At 42.4% G+C, this 15,111-nt stretch overlaps 1 protein-coding gene across 4 annotated transcripts in view; it reads right to left on the bottom strand.

The window, feature by feature from the left end:
• The window catches only part of PRPF4B (pre-mRNA processing factor 4B), a 56,591-nt gene that overhangs the window by 9,047 nt on the left and 32,433 nt on the right, over positions 1-15,111 (bottom strand). For all 4 annotated transcript variants that reach the window (XM_045005680.1, XM_045005679.1, XM_045005682.1 and 1 more), the window contains exons 8-11: positions 14,973-15,063; positions 14,107-14,254; positions 12,915-13,052; positions 10,270-10,423 (exon numbers count right to left, since the gene is read on the bottom strand). In XM_045005680.1, the coding sequence (XP_044861615.1) occupies positions 10,270-10,423; positions 12,915-13,052; positions 14,107-14,254; positions 14,973-15,063 (531 nt within the window). The remainder of the gene's footprint in view (positions 1-10,269; positions 10,424-12,914; positions 13,053-14,106; positions 14,255-14,972; positions 15,064-15,111) is intronic.

Genomic DNA, 15,111 nt, shown 5'->3' on the forward strand with positions numbered 1-15,111 from the left:
CAATAATCCCCTTAACTAACTTTAATATTTATTCCTCCCACTCTATCTTGGTTCCTTGTATTCTAATAAAACTATAATACCTTCTTAAACTGGAAATGACAATGAATGGCACAATGTCATAAAAACTACTGAATTTAAAATTCATTTTTACTGATCAATTTGACTAATTTTAGTTTGTCTATAAACTGAGAGACCGTTAAATAACATTTCCAAATTTATATTGTCTCTCTACTTATATCAAATGCATGCGCTACTAGCCCAGCAAAAATAATGAGTTAACATGATTGACAAAAAAAATTAAAACCATGGACAAATATGTCAAAGAACTGTGTGTTCATTTTTTTTTTATTTTTAAAGATTTCTTCTATGTACACAGTAAGAATGACACCTGGTAAGAAAGGCTGGAATCTGCTCCCCAGGCTGCCATTCATGAGCCCGAACAATGTGCAGGATTAATAAGTGAAGACTATTTACATTCCAATGTGTCTTTCCCCTTCAAAAGAAACACATACACAAATTCTGAGCTGAGGCAAACTCAGAGTGCACCTCCCCCAAATACAGAACCAATACACATTTCAAATAGTAGCAGAGTCCTTGTCACTCTTCCCCCAGTCATCAAAGAAATGGCTCTTCTTTGCCATATCTAGCTTGATCAAAAGTTGGCCATATAAAAGGTCCTGAGGATCCCCTAAATCTTCCCCAATCTACTTCTCTAGAGCAGAGTTCCTCAAACTGGGGGTCCCGACCCAAAAGGAGTTCACAAGGCTACTGTGGAAGGGGGTCACAAGATCACCTTTTCCCTTGACTCACAGCTAGGCAGCCAAAAGCAGTGGCAGCTGGCTGGCCGCCCAGCTCTAAAGACAGTGCTGCTGCCAGCAGCAGTGCAGAAGGGGAGGAATAGTATGGTTACTTTAAGCTCTATAGAGATCTGCAGTGAAAGTTATGTCCAGTACCAAGAGTGGGGTGGGGAGGGTTATCACAGCCTGAAATATTTTCAAAGGGAGGCCCAGCAAAAAAAAGTTTCAGAATCCCTGCTCCAGAGAATTAGACAGGGAAGCACCTGCACAGAACTAGACAACATTCCCTGTCTGAAGATCAGTCCAGAATGTGCGCATGTAATGAAGGCACATCATTTTCCACTCAGAGCCCAAGTGAGTCACCTCTGCAATGCAGCCAAGTTCCAATGATCTCAAGGAAAGAGAAACCAAAAGTCACTTCCATACCTGGATAGCATGAGCTGCAGCACTCAGCTCTATTGCCAAACCAGAGAGCTGGCTAAAATTCTCACTCTCTAAATCTGGTATTCATACATCAACTTACTGTGTCAGTAATAACAATGCACATCGGAATTAGTAGTTATTAGCTAATTAATATTACATAGTTCATGTCATTTTTCAGGTAAATATTCTTATAGCTGGAAACATACAGCCTCTATTAGATTACCACAATAAGTGGTATAAAGTCTTAAATACTTCATATGCAAATAAAATGAATCAACTATAAGGACTGGCCAAAAAAAAAAATATTCTAGAAAGTTTTACACTGTTTGGAATAGAATTCATGCCGCCAATATGAAGTTAGAACATTTGCTGAAGTCGTTTATGAATATAAATATTCATTTTGTATATACTATAATAAAATTTAGAATCTTCAATATGAAAAAATATTCTAGTAGGATATATATTCAAGTAGTCAGGAAACATGTTATTTTATTATTTGTTATATTATTCAGCTTTCACAAGTTGAACAGGCAGTTGCTAAGATTAAAGCAATGCACTTCAGTACTTTTCACACACGTTTAAGTGTGAGACCTCACTGAAATCCAGAGCTTAACTTTACAGTCACTTGCCTCTGGAATTTTTTGATGGCTGGATTTTTTTCTAAGAAAAAAGGGGTCGGGTTGCATGTGCATGTAGTTTTTGTTTGTAGAATGAATGGAAAAGTGAAAACTAACTCATACACTGAAAAAAGCAAAATTCTAAATTGAGCCAGAACTTCTAGTATGACTAATACAAAAAACACCAAAGGGGAAGACCATACAAGAATTTTTCAAGTTGTATTCAGAAATATTTGCAAAAGCTGGAGAAGACCCTGAATAAACTGAAGATATCATCATAAAGGTGAGAACTTTATTTTTCTATTAGAACATATTGTCCTGTATGTGTGTAAATGGCTAGATGCCATAGAGAATTCCTTTATCAAAATGAGGATCACATTGATGGCTTGGATCACTGTAGTTGTAGGAAAGCTGTAATTTCTAGGGGTTGCTGACAACTCATAAAAGGACATTGCTTTTTTTTTTTTTAAATGATACTTGGATGAGAATTGAGGCCTTAAGATCTTTCACAGTTTGATTTCCTTTTTTAAAAGAGTGCTCTTAGGCCTTCTTGGGCAGAAGAACTGAAAGACAGAATGCTTATTTTAGGATTCCTTACATAAAGCCTTTGTTTTTCACAACGAGGTCTAAAGATTAGCTTTAAAATATCTGGACAATAGTATTCTTACTCTTGTGGGCAATTTTTAAAACTCAGTATTTTAACTATGTTATAGTTGGACAGCTCTTTTAGTCATTGCGTAAATAGGATATTTTATAAATAGAAAAAGTCTTATGTTCTTGCCTGCTCACTTAGGCCTGGTCTACACTAGGACTTTAAATCGAATTTAGCAGCGTTAATTCGAATCAACCGCTCAACCGTCCACACCAGGAAGCCGTTTAATTCGACCTAGAGGGCTCTTTAGTTCGAATTCGGTACTCCACCCCGACGAGGGGAGTAGCGCTAAATTCGACATGGCTATCTCGAATTAGGCTATGTGTGGATGCAAATCGAACTTAGTAGCTCCAGGAGCTATCCCACAGTGCACCACTCTGTTGACGCTCTGGACAGCAGTCCAAGCTTGGATTCTCTGACCAGCCACACAGGAAACGACCCGGGAAAATTTGAATTCCTTTTCCTGTCTGGGCACTTTGAATCTGATGTCCTGTTTGGACATCAGGGCGAGCTCAGCAGCACCTGCAACGATGCAGAGCTCTCCAGCAGAGGAGTCCATGCAATCCCAGAATAGAAAGAGGTCCCCAGCATGGACAGACCGGGAAGTCCTGGATCTGATCGCTGTGTGGGGCGATGAGTCTGTGCTTTCAGAGCTGCGCTCCAACAAACGGAATGCAAAGACCTACGAGAAGGTCTCCAAAGCCATGGCACTCAGAGGATACAGCCGGGATACAACGCAGTGCCGCGTGAAAATCAAGGACCTGAGACAAGGCTACCAAAAAGTCAGAGCGGCAAACGGACGCTCCGGAGCCCAGCCCCAGACATGCCGCTTCTACGAGGCACTGCATGCCATTCTAGGTGGGTCTGCCACCACTGCCCCACCAGTGACCGTGGACTCTGAGTATGGGATAGTGTCGACGGGCAGTTCCTCGGCGATGTTCGCCGATGGGGAAGATGAGGAAGGGTTTGTGGAGGACGACGTAGGCGACAGCGCTTACAATACCGCTTTCCCCGACAGCCAGGATCTCTTCATCACCCTCACAGAGATCCCCTACCAACCCTCCCCGGCCGTTAACCCGGACTCAGAATCAGGGGAAGGATCATTCGGTAAGTGCTATAAACATGGAAACATTTATTTTTTAAAAAACAGGAATAAAAAATATATAAAAACTATATAAAAACTTTTCCATATAAAACTATATAAAAAGAAGGTCCACACATATAGGGATGGAACAGAAATCCTCCTGGGACACTTCCACGAAGCTCTCGTAGAGCAGCTCGAAAAGCCTCCGCAGGAGGTTCCTGGGGAGAGGTGCCTTATTTGGTGCTCCGTGGAAGCACACTCTTCCGCACCAGGCCATCCTAACGTACAGCGGAATCATTGCCTCCACCAGCATGGCAGCATACGGTCCTGGTCTGTGCAGGGATTCTAGCAGCATCCTCTCTCTCTCTCTCCGAGTGACCCGCCTCAGGGTAATCTCGTTCGGCGACTGCTGCATCTAATTAGGGCAATTAGTGTACTGTTACTATTGTGAATGCTTGACTTTTACTTTGCATAGCAATGACCTTCGTTTAACAGCCACGTGTTGGAGGCCGCAGAGGAAAAGCATACAGTGATCTTTCCCGGGCATAGCCGCGAGGGGCTGGAACAGGGTCAGACTTTATGCTTTACAGATTGCCTTCAGCGGGAGGGCACAGCTATCCATTAACTGTTAAGCAGCCTATAGTGTAGTGCTTACCAGGCCTGGCTGCTACACGGATTCAGCTGTACCGCCCCGCTTGTCCGATCTCCTGTGCAAGACCGCAGCCAATGAAAGCGTATTCCGAAATCTCGAACTTGTCCTGAGAGCTCGTGAGACTAGGTTCCCTGTATGGTCTTGTTCACAGAAACTGACTAGACTGTGTTCAGTGTTCGCAAACATGTATCTTTTCAAGGAAATCACTTCCTTTTTCCCATCACACAGCTGCGGCTCTTTCACGAACTGCCCCGGCATCCCCCTCACAGAGGCTGGCGCAGATTAGGCGGCGAAAGAAAAAGACTAGGGACGACATGTTCTCGGAACTGATGGCTTGCTCCAGAGCCGAGGCGGCCGAGCAGAGACAGTGGAGGGAGACCCTATGTCAGCACCAGCGCTCACACAGCGAACGGGAGGACAGGTGGCGGCAGGAAGACCAGCAGACGACTCAAACGCTGCTTGGGCTAATGAGGGAGCAAACGGACACGCTCCGGCGCCTTGTAGATATTCTGCAGGACCGCAGGCAGGAGCAGAGAGCCCCCCTGAACTGTATCTGCAACCGCCTTCCCCCGCCACAAAGTCCTGTCCCCCCCTCCCCCAAAATCACAAGGAGGGGCGCTAGGGGCCGTGAAAACGGTCACTCCACCCCAGCAGAGCGCTCATGTACCAAATAGCTCTCATGCCATAAATTTTGAGAAGTGCTTCCCTTCCTGGATCACCCAGTCCCAAATCCAAGTTTCATCCCCCCACTGTGTAGTTGAGTATTAAGAGTAGTTTGTTGTTATTCACTGTTTCCGTCACGTTTTCCTTGTCAGAAGACTTTGTGTGAAGGAGGGGGAGGGGTTTTTTAATTGCATAGGACAGCCTCCATTACCAGGGTACAGACTTGGGGGCAGGATCAACAGCAGGACACACACAGACTGCAGTCACTGGGCACCATGGTCATTCTGGGAGGTGAATGCTGCCACGGGTCAGTCTGTGAGGTGCATGCTGCCCCAGGGTCCTAGCGCCTGCCATCCACAAATGGCAAGGCAGGCTGCCCTTACCATGCCCTTCCACCCTAGCCACGAGCCTCTCCGATGCCCTGAGCCCCAGCAAGAGCCCTCATCCACGGACACATACTCACCCTTCCCACACACCCCTCACCCCTTCCTACGCCCCAACCCCCAGCCCAGAGCCTGCATCAAAACTCCGTCCCAAAGACGGCACCCCTCACCCCTTCCTGCAAACCCACCCCTTCCTGCACACCCACCTGCAACCGTCCTCCCCCCAGAGACCGCTGTAGGAGCAGGAGCCTGTCATTCCTCTAGTGTAGAAGCGGTCTGTACATCAGTGCACACCGTACCCACCACAGTCTGCGTCCATGTTTCAACCCTTGAACAGGAATTCATAATTAAAGAAAACTTTATTAATAATCAGTGTTCCATTAAATTTATTTTAAAACGTGTGTTGGAAGGGGGGAAACCTGGAGAACGGGGTATGTAACTGCAGATCGAAGTCAACAGTCACTGAAACAGGCTCAGGTTCAGCTTCTCTGTAAATCAATTGGAGAGTCATAGGTTACCCTGCTCTCCGAGGAACCTATCTTTCAAAGCCTCCCGGATGCACAGCGCTTCCCGCTGGGATCTTCTATCGGCACGGCTGTCTGGCTGAGCGTAATCAGCAGCCAGGCGATTTGCCTCAACCTCCCATCCCGCCATAAAGGTCTCCCCCTTGCTCTCACAGAGATTGTGGAGCACACAGCAAGCAGCAATAACAACGGGGATATTTTTTTCGCTGAGGTCCGAGCGAGTCAGTAAGCTCCGCCATCTCCCCTTGAGATGTCCGAAAGCACACTCCACCACCATTCTGCACTTGCTCAGCCGGTAGTTGAAGAGTTCCTTCTCACTGTCCAAGGCGTCTGTATAGGGCTTCATGAGCCAGGGCATTAGCGGGTAGGCTGGGTCCCCGAGAATCACTGTAGGCATCTGCACATCCCCAACCGTTATTTTGTGGTCCGGGAAGAAACTACCTGCCTTGAGGTGTTTAAACAGACCAGAGTTCCTGAACACACGCGCGTCATGAACCTTGCCCGGCCACCCGACGTAGATGTTGGTAAAACGTCCCCTATGGTCCACCAGTGCTTGCAGCACCATAGAAAAGTAGCCCTTTCGGTTAATGTACTCGCTGGCCTGGTGGGCCGGTCCCAGGATAGGGATGTGAGTCCCATCTATAGCCCCACCGCAGTTTGGGAATCCCATTGCGCCGAAGCCATCTATGACGACCTGGACGTTTCCCAGGGTCACTACCTTTGAGAGCAGTTGCTCAACGATTGCGTGGGCTACTTGAATCACAGCAAGCCCTACGGTAGATTTGCCCACGCCAAAGTGGTTCGCTACTGACCGGTAGCTGTCTGGCGTTGCAAGTTTCCAGAGGGCTATGGCCACTCGCTTCTGCACACTCAGGGCTGCTCGCATCCGGGTGTCCTGGCGCTTCAGGGCAGGGGACAGCAAGTCACAGAGTTCAAGGAAAGTGCCCTTACGCATCCTGAAGTTTCGCAGCCACTGTGATTCATCCCAGACCTGCAGCACTATGCGGTCCCACCAGTCCGTGCTTGTTTCCCGGGCCCAGAATCGCCGTTCCACACCATGAACTTGACCCATTGCCACCATGATCTCCACTGCGCGGCGTACCCTGCTTTGTGAGAGGTCTGCGCCACTCTGTGACTTCCTGTCCTCACCGCGCTGACGGAGCCTCCTCGCCCGATTTCTCAGCAGCTGACTGTGGAAGAGGTGGACGATAAGGTGCGAGGAGTTGACAACGGCCATAAGTGCAGCGATGATCGCAGCGGGCTCCATGCTCGCAGTGCTGTGGCGTCCGCGCTGTAACCGACCAGAGAAGGGCGCGAACAGATTTCCCGCCGGCACTTTCAGGGAGGGAGGGCGTGATTGACGGTTCAATGATGACAGTTACCCAAAACCACCCTCGACACATTTTTCCCCCAGCAGGCATTGGGGGCTCTACCCAGCATTCCAATGGGCAGCGGGGACTGCGGGAACTGTGGGATAGCTTCCCACAGTGCACCGCTTCCAAAGTCGACGCTGGCCCCGTTACTGTGGACTCAGACAGTCGAATTAGTGTATTTAGTGTGGATACACAAATTCGACTTCATAAGGTCGATTCCACAAATTCGAATTAAGTAGATTCGAAATAGTCTTGTAGTGTAGACGTACCCTTAGACATCTATTTGGTTAAAATGATTATGCTGCATTGTCTGTTAAATTTATTACAGATTATTTCAACTATACTAATAAGAGGAGATATAATCATTTTGGGGAAAAAATCTATTCTCATTCTGTGGCTGAACAGACCACAAATTAGTTAAGCCAAGCTCAAACTTTGTAGGGAACATAGATGAAAGTCCTGATTGAACCTTAAAATGTATAATATAACCTGTCAATCTGAGCAGTTAAATTGGTTTCTGGATATTTCTATGGAGAGCTAGAGTAGGTGTTTTTGGACCTATTCCATTTAACTTAATCCTCTTCATTATTTCAAGTCTTTATAATCCTTTATAATACTATAATAAGTCATGCTTCTAAGCACTGAAATTATTTCTTAGTTGATGCTTTCAAGAGAACAGAGGGAAGCCATCCATCAGTTCAAATTAGTCAGACTTCTCACCTTAGATAACATTAAGGGAACAATTCAGATTTCCTTCAGGGGATTCTAACTCAATATATTTGATTTTTAAAAATGTATTTAAGAAAAGCTAAGTTATTTTAACACAGTTCAGTCAGAGAGAGATATATCATAGCTATAATATAGTCAGGTTAGAAAAGATTAATCTCTTTGAACAGTCAAATTAAACAAGATAATTAGGCAAACTGGATTTTCCATTCATGCAAGCTTCAGAATTGGGAAGGGAGAACCAAGTTAACACCAGCTGTGCCTTAAGGCTTGTCTACACTTATAGCACTGCTCTAGCGCTTAGTGAAGACGCTACCTATGCTGACGGGAGAGAGCTTCTCCCATCAGCATAGGTACTCCACCTCCCTAAGTGGTGGTAGATATGTTGACCAGAAAAGCCCTGCCATCAACACTGCGCTGTCTACACTGGGGGCTAGTGTAGACTACATCACTTAGGTGTGGATTTTCCACACCTCTGAATGACATAGTAATATCAACAGAAGTTTGTAGTGTAGACCAGTGGTTTTCAACCTGTGGTCCATGGACCCTGTGAGGGGATCCTCACAGAATACGTCTAAGGTTTCCAAAGGGGTCTGGCACCTCCATTTCAAATTTTTGAAGGGTCTGCAAATGAAAAGAAGTTGAAAACCATTGGTGCAGACCAAGCCTAAGTTAACTTGACCATTAAAAACAGCTTTTAACGTGTGTTTTTATAGAATCTGAGCCAAATTTGTTTTTGGAGGCTTCAAAGGAGTTATACACTACATATAAATTTGTCCTCCGCCCCCCCTTTAAAAAAAAGGGCCAGGGTATACATTTAAGACTATATATGGCCCTCAAGCAGTGATTTGCATAAAGCTCAAGGGTAGAATATGGTTTTTACTTATTAAACTTTCAGGTATTCTCTATTATTTGTTCAGTATCTTATTGTTCTACTCAGCATCCCTCCATGAAAAAATAAGCTTACATTTAAAACTATTTCTTTCTGCCCTTTGTGGCTTGCTTAATTTTGTTTCTCTACCTTCCCATTCTTTTATTCTCCTTCTTTCTAGCCCCTGCATTTCTTTCCCTACAGCAATTCCAAATTCTTACTTTGTGAGTTTCACTTCTACCCCCTTCCATCCACTAAAGTAATCAGCACTTAAATAGTTAATGTTAATATTTAAAATACCATGATTATGCTTTAGAGCAGCAATTCTCAAACTGAGTCTGGACCCCAAAGTGGGTTGCGACCCTGTTTTAATGGGGTTTCCAGGGTTGGTGATAGACTTGCTGGGGCCCAGGGCCGAAGTCCGAGCCCAAAGCCTGAGTCCAAGGGCTTCAGCCCAGGGTAGTGGGGCTCAGGTTACAGATCCTGCTGCCTGGGGTTGATGTCATGGGGCTTCTGCTTTGGCCCCTGCACCCAGTGCAGTGGGGCTCAGGTGAGCTCAGGCTTTGGTCCTCCCTCCTGGAGTCGTAGTAATTTTTGTTGTCAGAAGGGGGTCATGGTAAAATGAAGTTTGAGAAACTCAGCTTTAGAGTTAATATCCCAATACGATTAATGAAGGACAACAGAGGGAGTTAATGGATCTCAGATATTGTTTCAAATTGATGCACACTCAAAAGACAATTCATTGCTTACACTAGGTTCATATTTAGGTTATTTTCACAACCAGGAAGACTAGAAACTTACATTTTTAAGTAACTGAAAGCTCAGATTCTCTAGTATTTGAATCTGTCATGTGGCCCACAAATACATCAAGTAAACACCAGAACGCAGGTTGCTTCTGGTTCAACTCCCATGACGCTTTGCCTATCCTCTGCTGCAAGGGTACAGGGAAGAGAGTTTAAGGAGTCCTTCTTACTCCCCTCATACAAACAAAAGGAACCATCTCAATTTAGCTAGCTTATTTGCTTATTAGCTTAATGCCAGCTAGCATGTTTGGTTCTTGCAGCAGACATGCCTTTGCTAGCACCCTCACAAAAAGGGAGCATTTGCTACCATTATCTCAAAAGAAATCAAAATCTTTCTTCTCAGAAAGAGTGCTTCCTTACTTCGCAATACTGAAGCCCTCTTTTTAAAGAAGTATGAGTGGAACATGAACGGGGATCTGGGCAGTTGCTGTGTTGGTTTAACGGAAAAAATCACAGGTTACTAGGTTATGTTTAGTGTTAAAAGTTTTTTAAACTGGAAGCAGAAAATATTTGATTGAATTACAGTTATTTTCTTATTTATTATTTGTACCATGATAATTAAATTTTGTCCTAATGCAAAATGAAAAGCTTTTTTTTGGAGTAAAAGATGACAAAATTTGGACTTTAAAATTCAGATAACACCCTTTTCAAACATACATGTATTTTGTACAGGCTGTCTTATAGTGTTAAATATTACTTACCAATATATTGTCTGGTTTAATATCAGCATGTAGGATGTTACATCTTTTAAGTAGTTTTAATGCCAGGAACAACTGCTGGCTATAGGACCGAACAGCTTTAATGTGGAGACCGACATCCTTTCCATACTTTTTCAGTACCTCTCGTAAATTCATACTATTTATGTATATAAAAATTATAGGAAAAATATTAAACAAAGAATAGCATATTCATATTTTAAACATCAATTTCAATGTACAGAAACTAATGCTCTTTTAGGCAGTAGGAAAAAAAATCACGTAAACCAGACCAACTTGAAATAGATTCCTTGTCATCAGGCCTTATACCGAAATAGAAGTCTCAGCCAATCAGAGGAAGAGATGCTATACAGTTACTGACATGACTGTGCTCATCTAACAGTTATGCAACTTCATTAGGATTCACTGAGGGTCTCGTGAGTAAAAACTATGATAGTTTCTCAACAGCTGTATGGTCTTTGTGTAAATTTTCTCAAAGGGCAAAATAGGGCAGGAAAACATTGACAAGACTGGGATTTGGGCAGGAGAAACATAGAAGTTGAGGTGGTCATGTTGGTTGTTGGCATAGGCAAACAGATTGGCTAATGTTTATAAAACTAGCAGAGCAAAAGGACTTAACAGCCAAATACAGCACAGAATTTGAGAACAAAAACATTTCTGCATGCTGATAACTTGTGAGTGCTCCGTAAAAAACAACATCCTTTGGTCTCAGTTTATTAGTCTAGTTGTGACATGCTGTACCTCCAAGTAGCATCCTGCAACCTCCACATTCATCACTCACATATGGTTGTGATATTTAAAACAAAGTATGCCATGTAAGATATCATATGAAAGGTCACGATCCACTGAAACCCATTGTTCTGTCAGAATATGTATATCATTAGTGTGTATGAAGTTATGAGATTTTGCTGCATGCTTGTTATTGAAATATGTTGTAAGTTTGGAAGTTGTCCACTGCTACTTCTCCAGTGACAACAAAGGAGGTGACCAACACCTGGGCGGGCACTGAAAGATCATCACAACCATTAATGAGCAGGGGAGTTGTAATTAAGGGATTTACAATGCTGTAAGAGGGCTGTGCAAGCATCACACAATGGGAGACCGCTCAACTTGGTGACTCCGCATAGCCCACCAGGACATGTCTCAGCTAGTGTTTTCCAGGCACATAGACTAAGGACATAAAATAGGGGACAGTGGCCTCTAGCTTTTACCCTTCTCCTCCCCCACCTACACTGGAAGCAACAAGAATGCTGGGAAGACAAAGACTTGAACTGAGAAGATTGGTCCCAGGGGAAGCCTGCGTATTAAGATCTGTGGCCTGCCTGCAATATCCAATGGGTGAGAAAAATTGCTTGATCTAAATAGTGCCTACTCTAACAAGGTCTAAGATTTAGACTACGCACTTACCTTTTTTTTCCTTTGGTAACGATCTCTGACCTTTTGTGCCTACCACTTATAATCACTTCAATTCTATCTTTCTGTAGATAAATCTGTTTTATATTTTACCTAAAACAGTGTGTTTTGGTTAAAGTGCTTGGGAAATCTCAGCTGAGTTTACAAAGGCTAGTTTGTGTCCTCTCCATATGGAGGGAGTGGCAGACCGGGTAATGAACTTACATTGGTCAGGCTTCTGACCAGGGCAAGATGGTATAGTTCTGGGATGCAAGGCTGGGGGCTTGGGAGATTTTCTGGTGGCTTTCTCTGTGTGATTTGAGAGTGGCTCAGGGAGCATTCATGCAACTTAGCTAGGTGTTGGGCTCCACATGCTGTTGTACTGAGTGATAACAGTGCCTGGAGGGGTTTGCTGCTTGTCACTAGCAAAACAGTGTGAGAGACAGCCCAAGCTGGAGAGTTAGGAAGGCACAGCAGTACCCCAGTTCCAGGGTATACCTCAGGGATCCCATCACAGCATACAATTGTTACTTCATAAACCTCCAAATCACTTTCCCCAGGATACATGGAAAATTACTTGACTGTACACAAGCTTAGGATTCATAGTACTCTAATAGTCTTGGTGTAGAAATGTAACCCCAAAAGAGTTTTTTTGACATTTTTGAGTCCACTGTCATAAAATACAAAGTACAGAATCTAGTCTGTCCCAAGAAACCTGAACATTTATACCATTTTAGAGGAAAAATTAAAGGTCGAATCACTCTATTGATTTTCTCTGAATGTATCCTATGTGGTTGTATACACACAGGTAACATGTTCTCAAACATACTTAGCAAATGATATGAATGCATTATGAACCTCTGAAACTATTCCAGATGAAGAAGGAACTATGAATATTAGGAAAGAAAAATATAGTGGTAAAAAGAATTGCCAATTGTCAGGATGATTCAGGGCAGGAATACTAACTGAAACTATTTTAAATTCATGTTATTGTAATGGACCAGATGTCACCCTGACATTGTCATTTTAAGTAGCTTAAAATAGTATGGTACGCCTCTGTATATTTGTGAAGTGGTTTTTGAACTGATTGCCTTAAGTAAGGTTACTGACATAGTAAGAGCAGAATGTAAAAGAAGTCCAAATATAAAGAAAATTTTCAAGTTAAGAGTAAAAAAAGATTAAAATGCACTTAAATCTACTTTCATTTTTACACACAGTTCAGTACATATTCATTTTACCTGAGTGGTTCAAATACCAGACAGAGGTGCTGTTTGTGATAAAAATGTCTGAACAATCGCAGACAATGAAATTTGTCATCAGGATCTGCATCGTTGAGCTTCTTCAAAAATTCCAGTTCTTTGAGACCAGTTTTTTGCCTAAAAACAAAGAAATACATTTTTGGCCCAGAACTTATTGAAATTCTACACATCACATTCAACATGAGCATTAAGTTGGCTGGCTCTCAAAATGTTAGGAAGGCAGTAACAGTCTTATGTTTAACACAGCCCTAATAGTCAAAAGATCTAGGTTTTAGTATCAACATCTATTGTCTTTGGCAAATGACTTGACCTTTTTGTGTTTCATATGTCCATATAAAACCCCTCTTTGCCTTTTCCCATATGTAAAATGGAGGTAAGACTTCGTCCTACCACACAGGGTTGTGAGGTTTGACTTAATACTGGGTTTTGAGAGAGTTGCTGTTTAAAAAATAAAATAAAATAAATCAATCCAGTATCTATTTAACAAACTGTACTATACTTATTAGCAAATCTTTTGCTGAATGGGTTGCACATGATATAGAGATTTCACTTAATATTATTTAAATTCACATCCAGATTCACATTTAAATATAATCTGTGAGCTAATCAAAGTACCACTGTCACTATTTTATTTTAGAGAATTTTTAAGATTCAGTACAATCACTTATTTTAATTAATGGAATAACAAAATAAGACATTTAAAAACCCCTTGTTAAAATAGATAGGGGAGGTTTACATTGGAAATCCTCTTCATGGAGAAAGGAAAGGAAATGACAAGCAGTGAACTTTAAATTCACAGTATTGCAATTAGACTGGATAATACTGTTTACTGTAACATTTACACTACTCAGCAAGGGACTCTAGGTCTCAAAAGAGTTGTAAATAATTTACTTTCCACATAGGCAGAGTCTTACTCCTCTGCTACCAAATATTCATTAAAATGTATAATTATGTATAGTAATCAATTAGATGTTGATTGCTATTGACTATGATAGACCTAAGATTATTTCAATTGAAACATCAAGTGGGAATAAAACCAAGTACTGGAAGATTTCCTAGAAAAAAATTTCAATACAGATAATTAATAAGATTATTATTAGCCCCACCTTTATGACTAGATTATTAGTGCGGTAAATCTCATTATTTTACTATTTAACAAAACATTACTTACATAAGTTCATTGTTCCTGATTATTTTGACTGCCACTTCTTGGTTTGCTCTGGCCATATCTCTGGCTCGCACTACATTACTGAAAACTCCCTGGCCAGTGTAACCATAAACATTGTAACGTTTATCTAGAACTTCACCTATGTTAACACCTAGGAAAGAAAATGAAGAGGGAAATAAGATAAATTCTGAGCTAAGTACACACAAGTAGAATAACTCACAAAAAGAAACTTTTCTGTATAGTTCTGAAAGAAACAAAGATACACAGTGCAGTCACTTAATTATTGTGTCAAGTCTACAGTGCTTTGTAGCTAGGTTTGCGGAAATTGTGGGGAACTGAAACTGTGCTTCCTTTGGTCAGGAGTCTTTTCATAAATAATATTAGAAGCTGCATGCCCGTTTCACCCCATTACAAGAAACGTTTCTGTTGGTCTTTATTAACTGCTGCTGAGTTTAACATTGAGTAGTGAAGAAATGTGCTCACTGAAGCGCTTCCATTCTGAGTCCTGGGTGACAACTACAGCACGATGGGCATCAAGGTTCTTTGCATGCTGTTTTTCTTGGTTTCAGATCAAGGCAAGCGTGCTGACGTAACCCTTCCTTCTGGAGGGAGATCTCATGGCTGTAAATAACTTTGGATAGGTTTTAATTTTACTTTGACTGTTAGATTCTGTGACACACCTGTGAGCAGTTTGACAGAGCACTATAGTGCAGGAACATGCAGCTGCTTTGGGTGAGCCACACTTTAAGTGATGGCACTGTGGTATGCAATTTCAAAATAATTTTGCAAATCTTTTTAATAAGGTGCTTTTACATTTAGCAACTCTATTTTAGTCAACAATATAAATTAAGTTAGCAAAAAATACTTACGATAATAGCCTTCTGCATCAGTCCAGTTATCCCTGAGATTGGGGTTTTCTTTGAAGTCTTTTCCAAAGCCAGCAGCCCTAAGACGAGCACTCTGAAATAAAACGGAGAATTAGCTTTTCTATTATATTCGAAATACATT

The sequence above is a fragment of the Mauremys mutica genome, chromosome 2 (assembly GCF_020497125.1).
Source record: "Mauremys mutica isolate MM-2020 ecotype Southern chromosome 2, ASM2049712v1, whole genome shotgun sequence".
Classification (NCBI taxonomy): Eukaryota; Metazoa; Chordata; order Testudines; family Geoemydidae; genus Mauremys; species Mauremys mutica.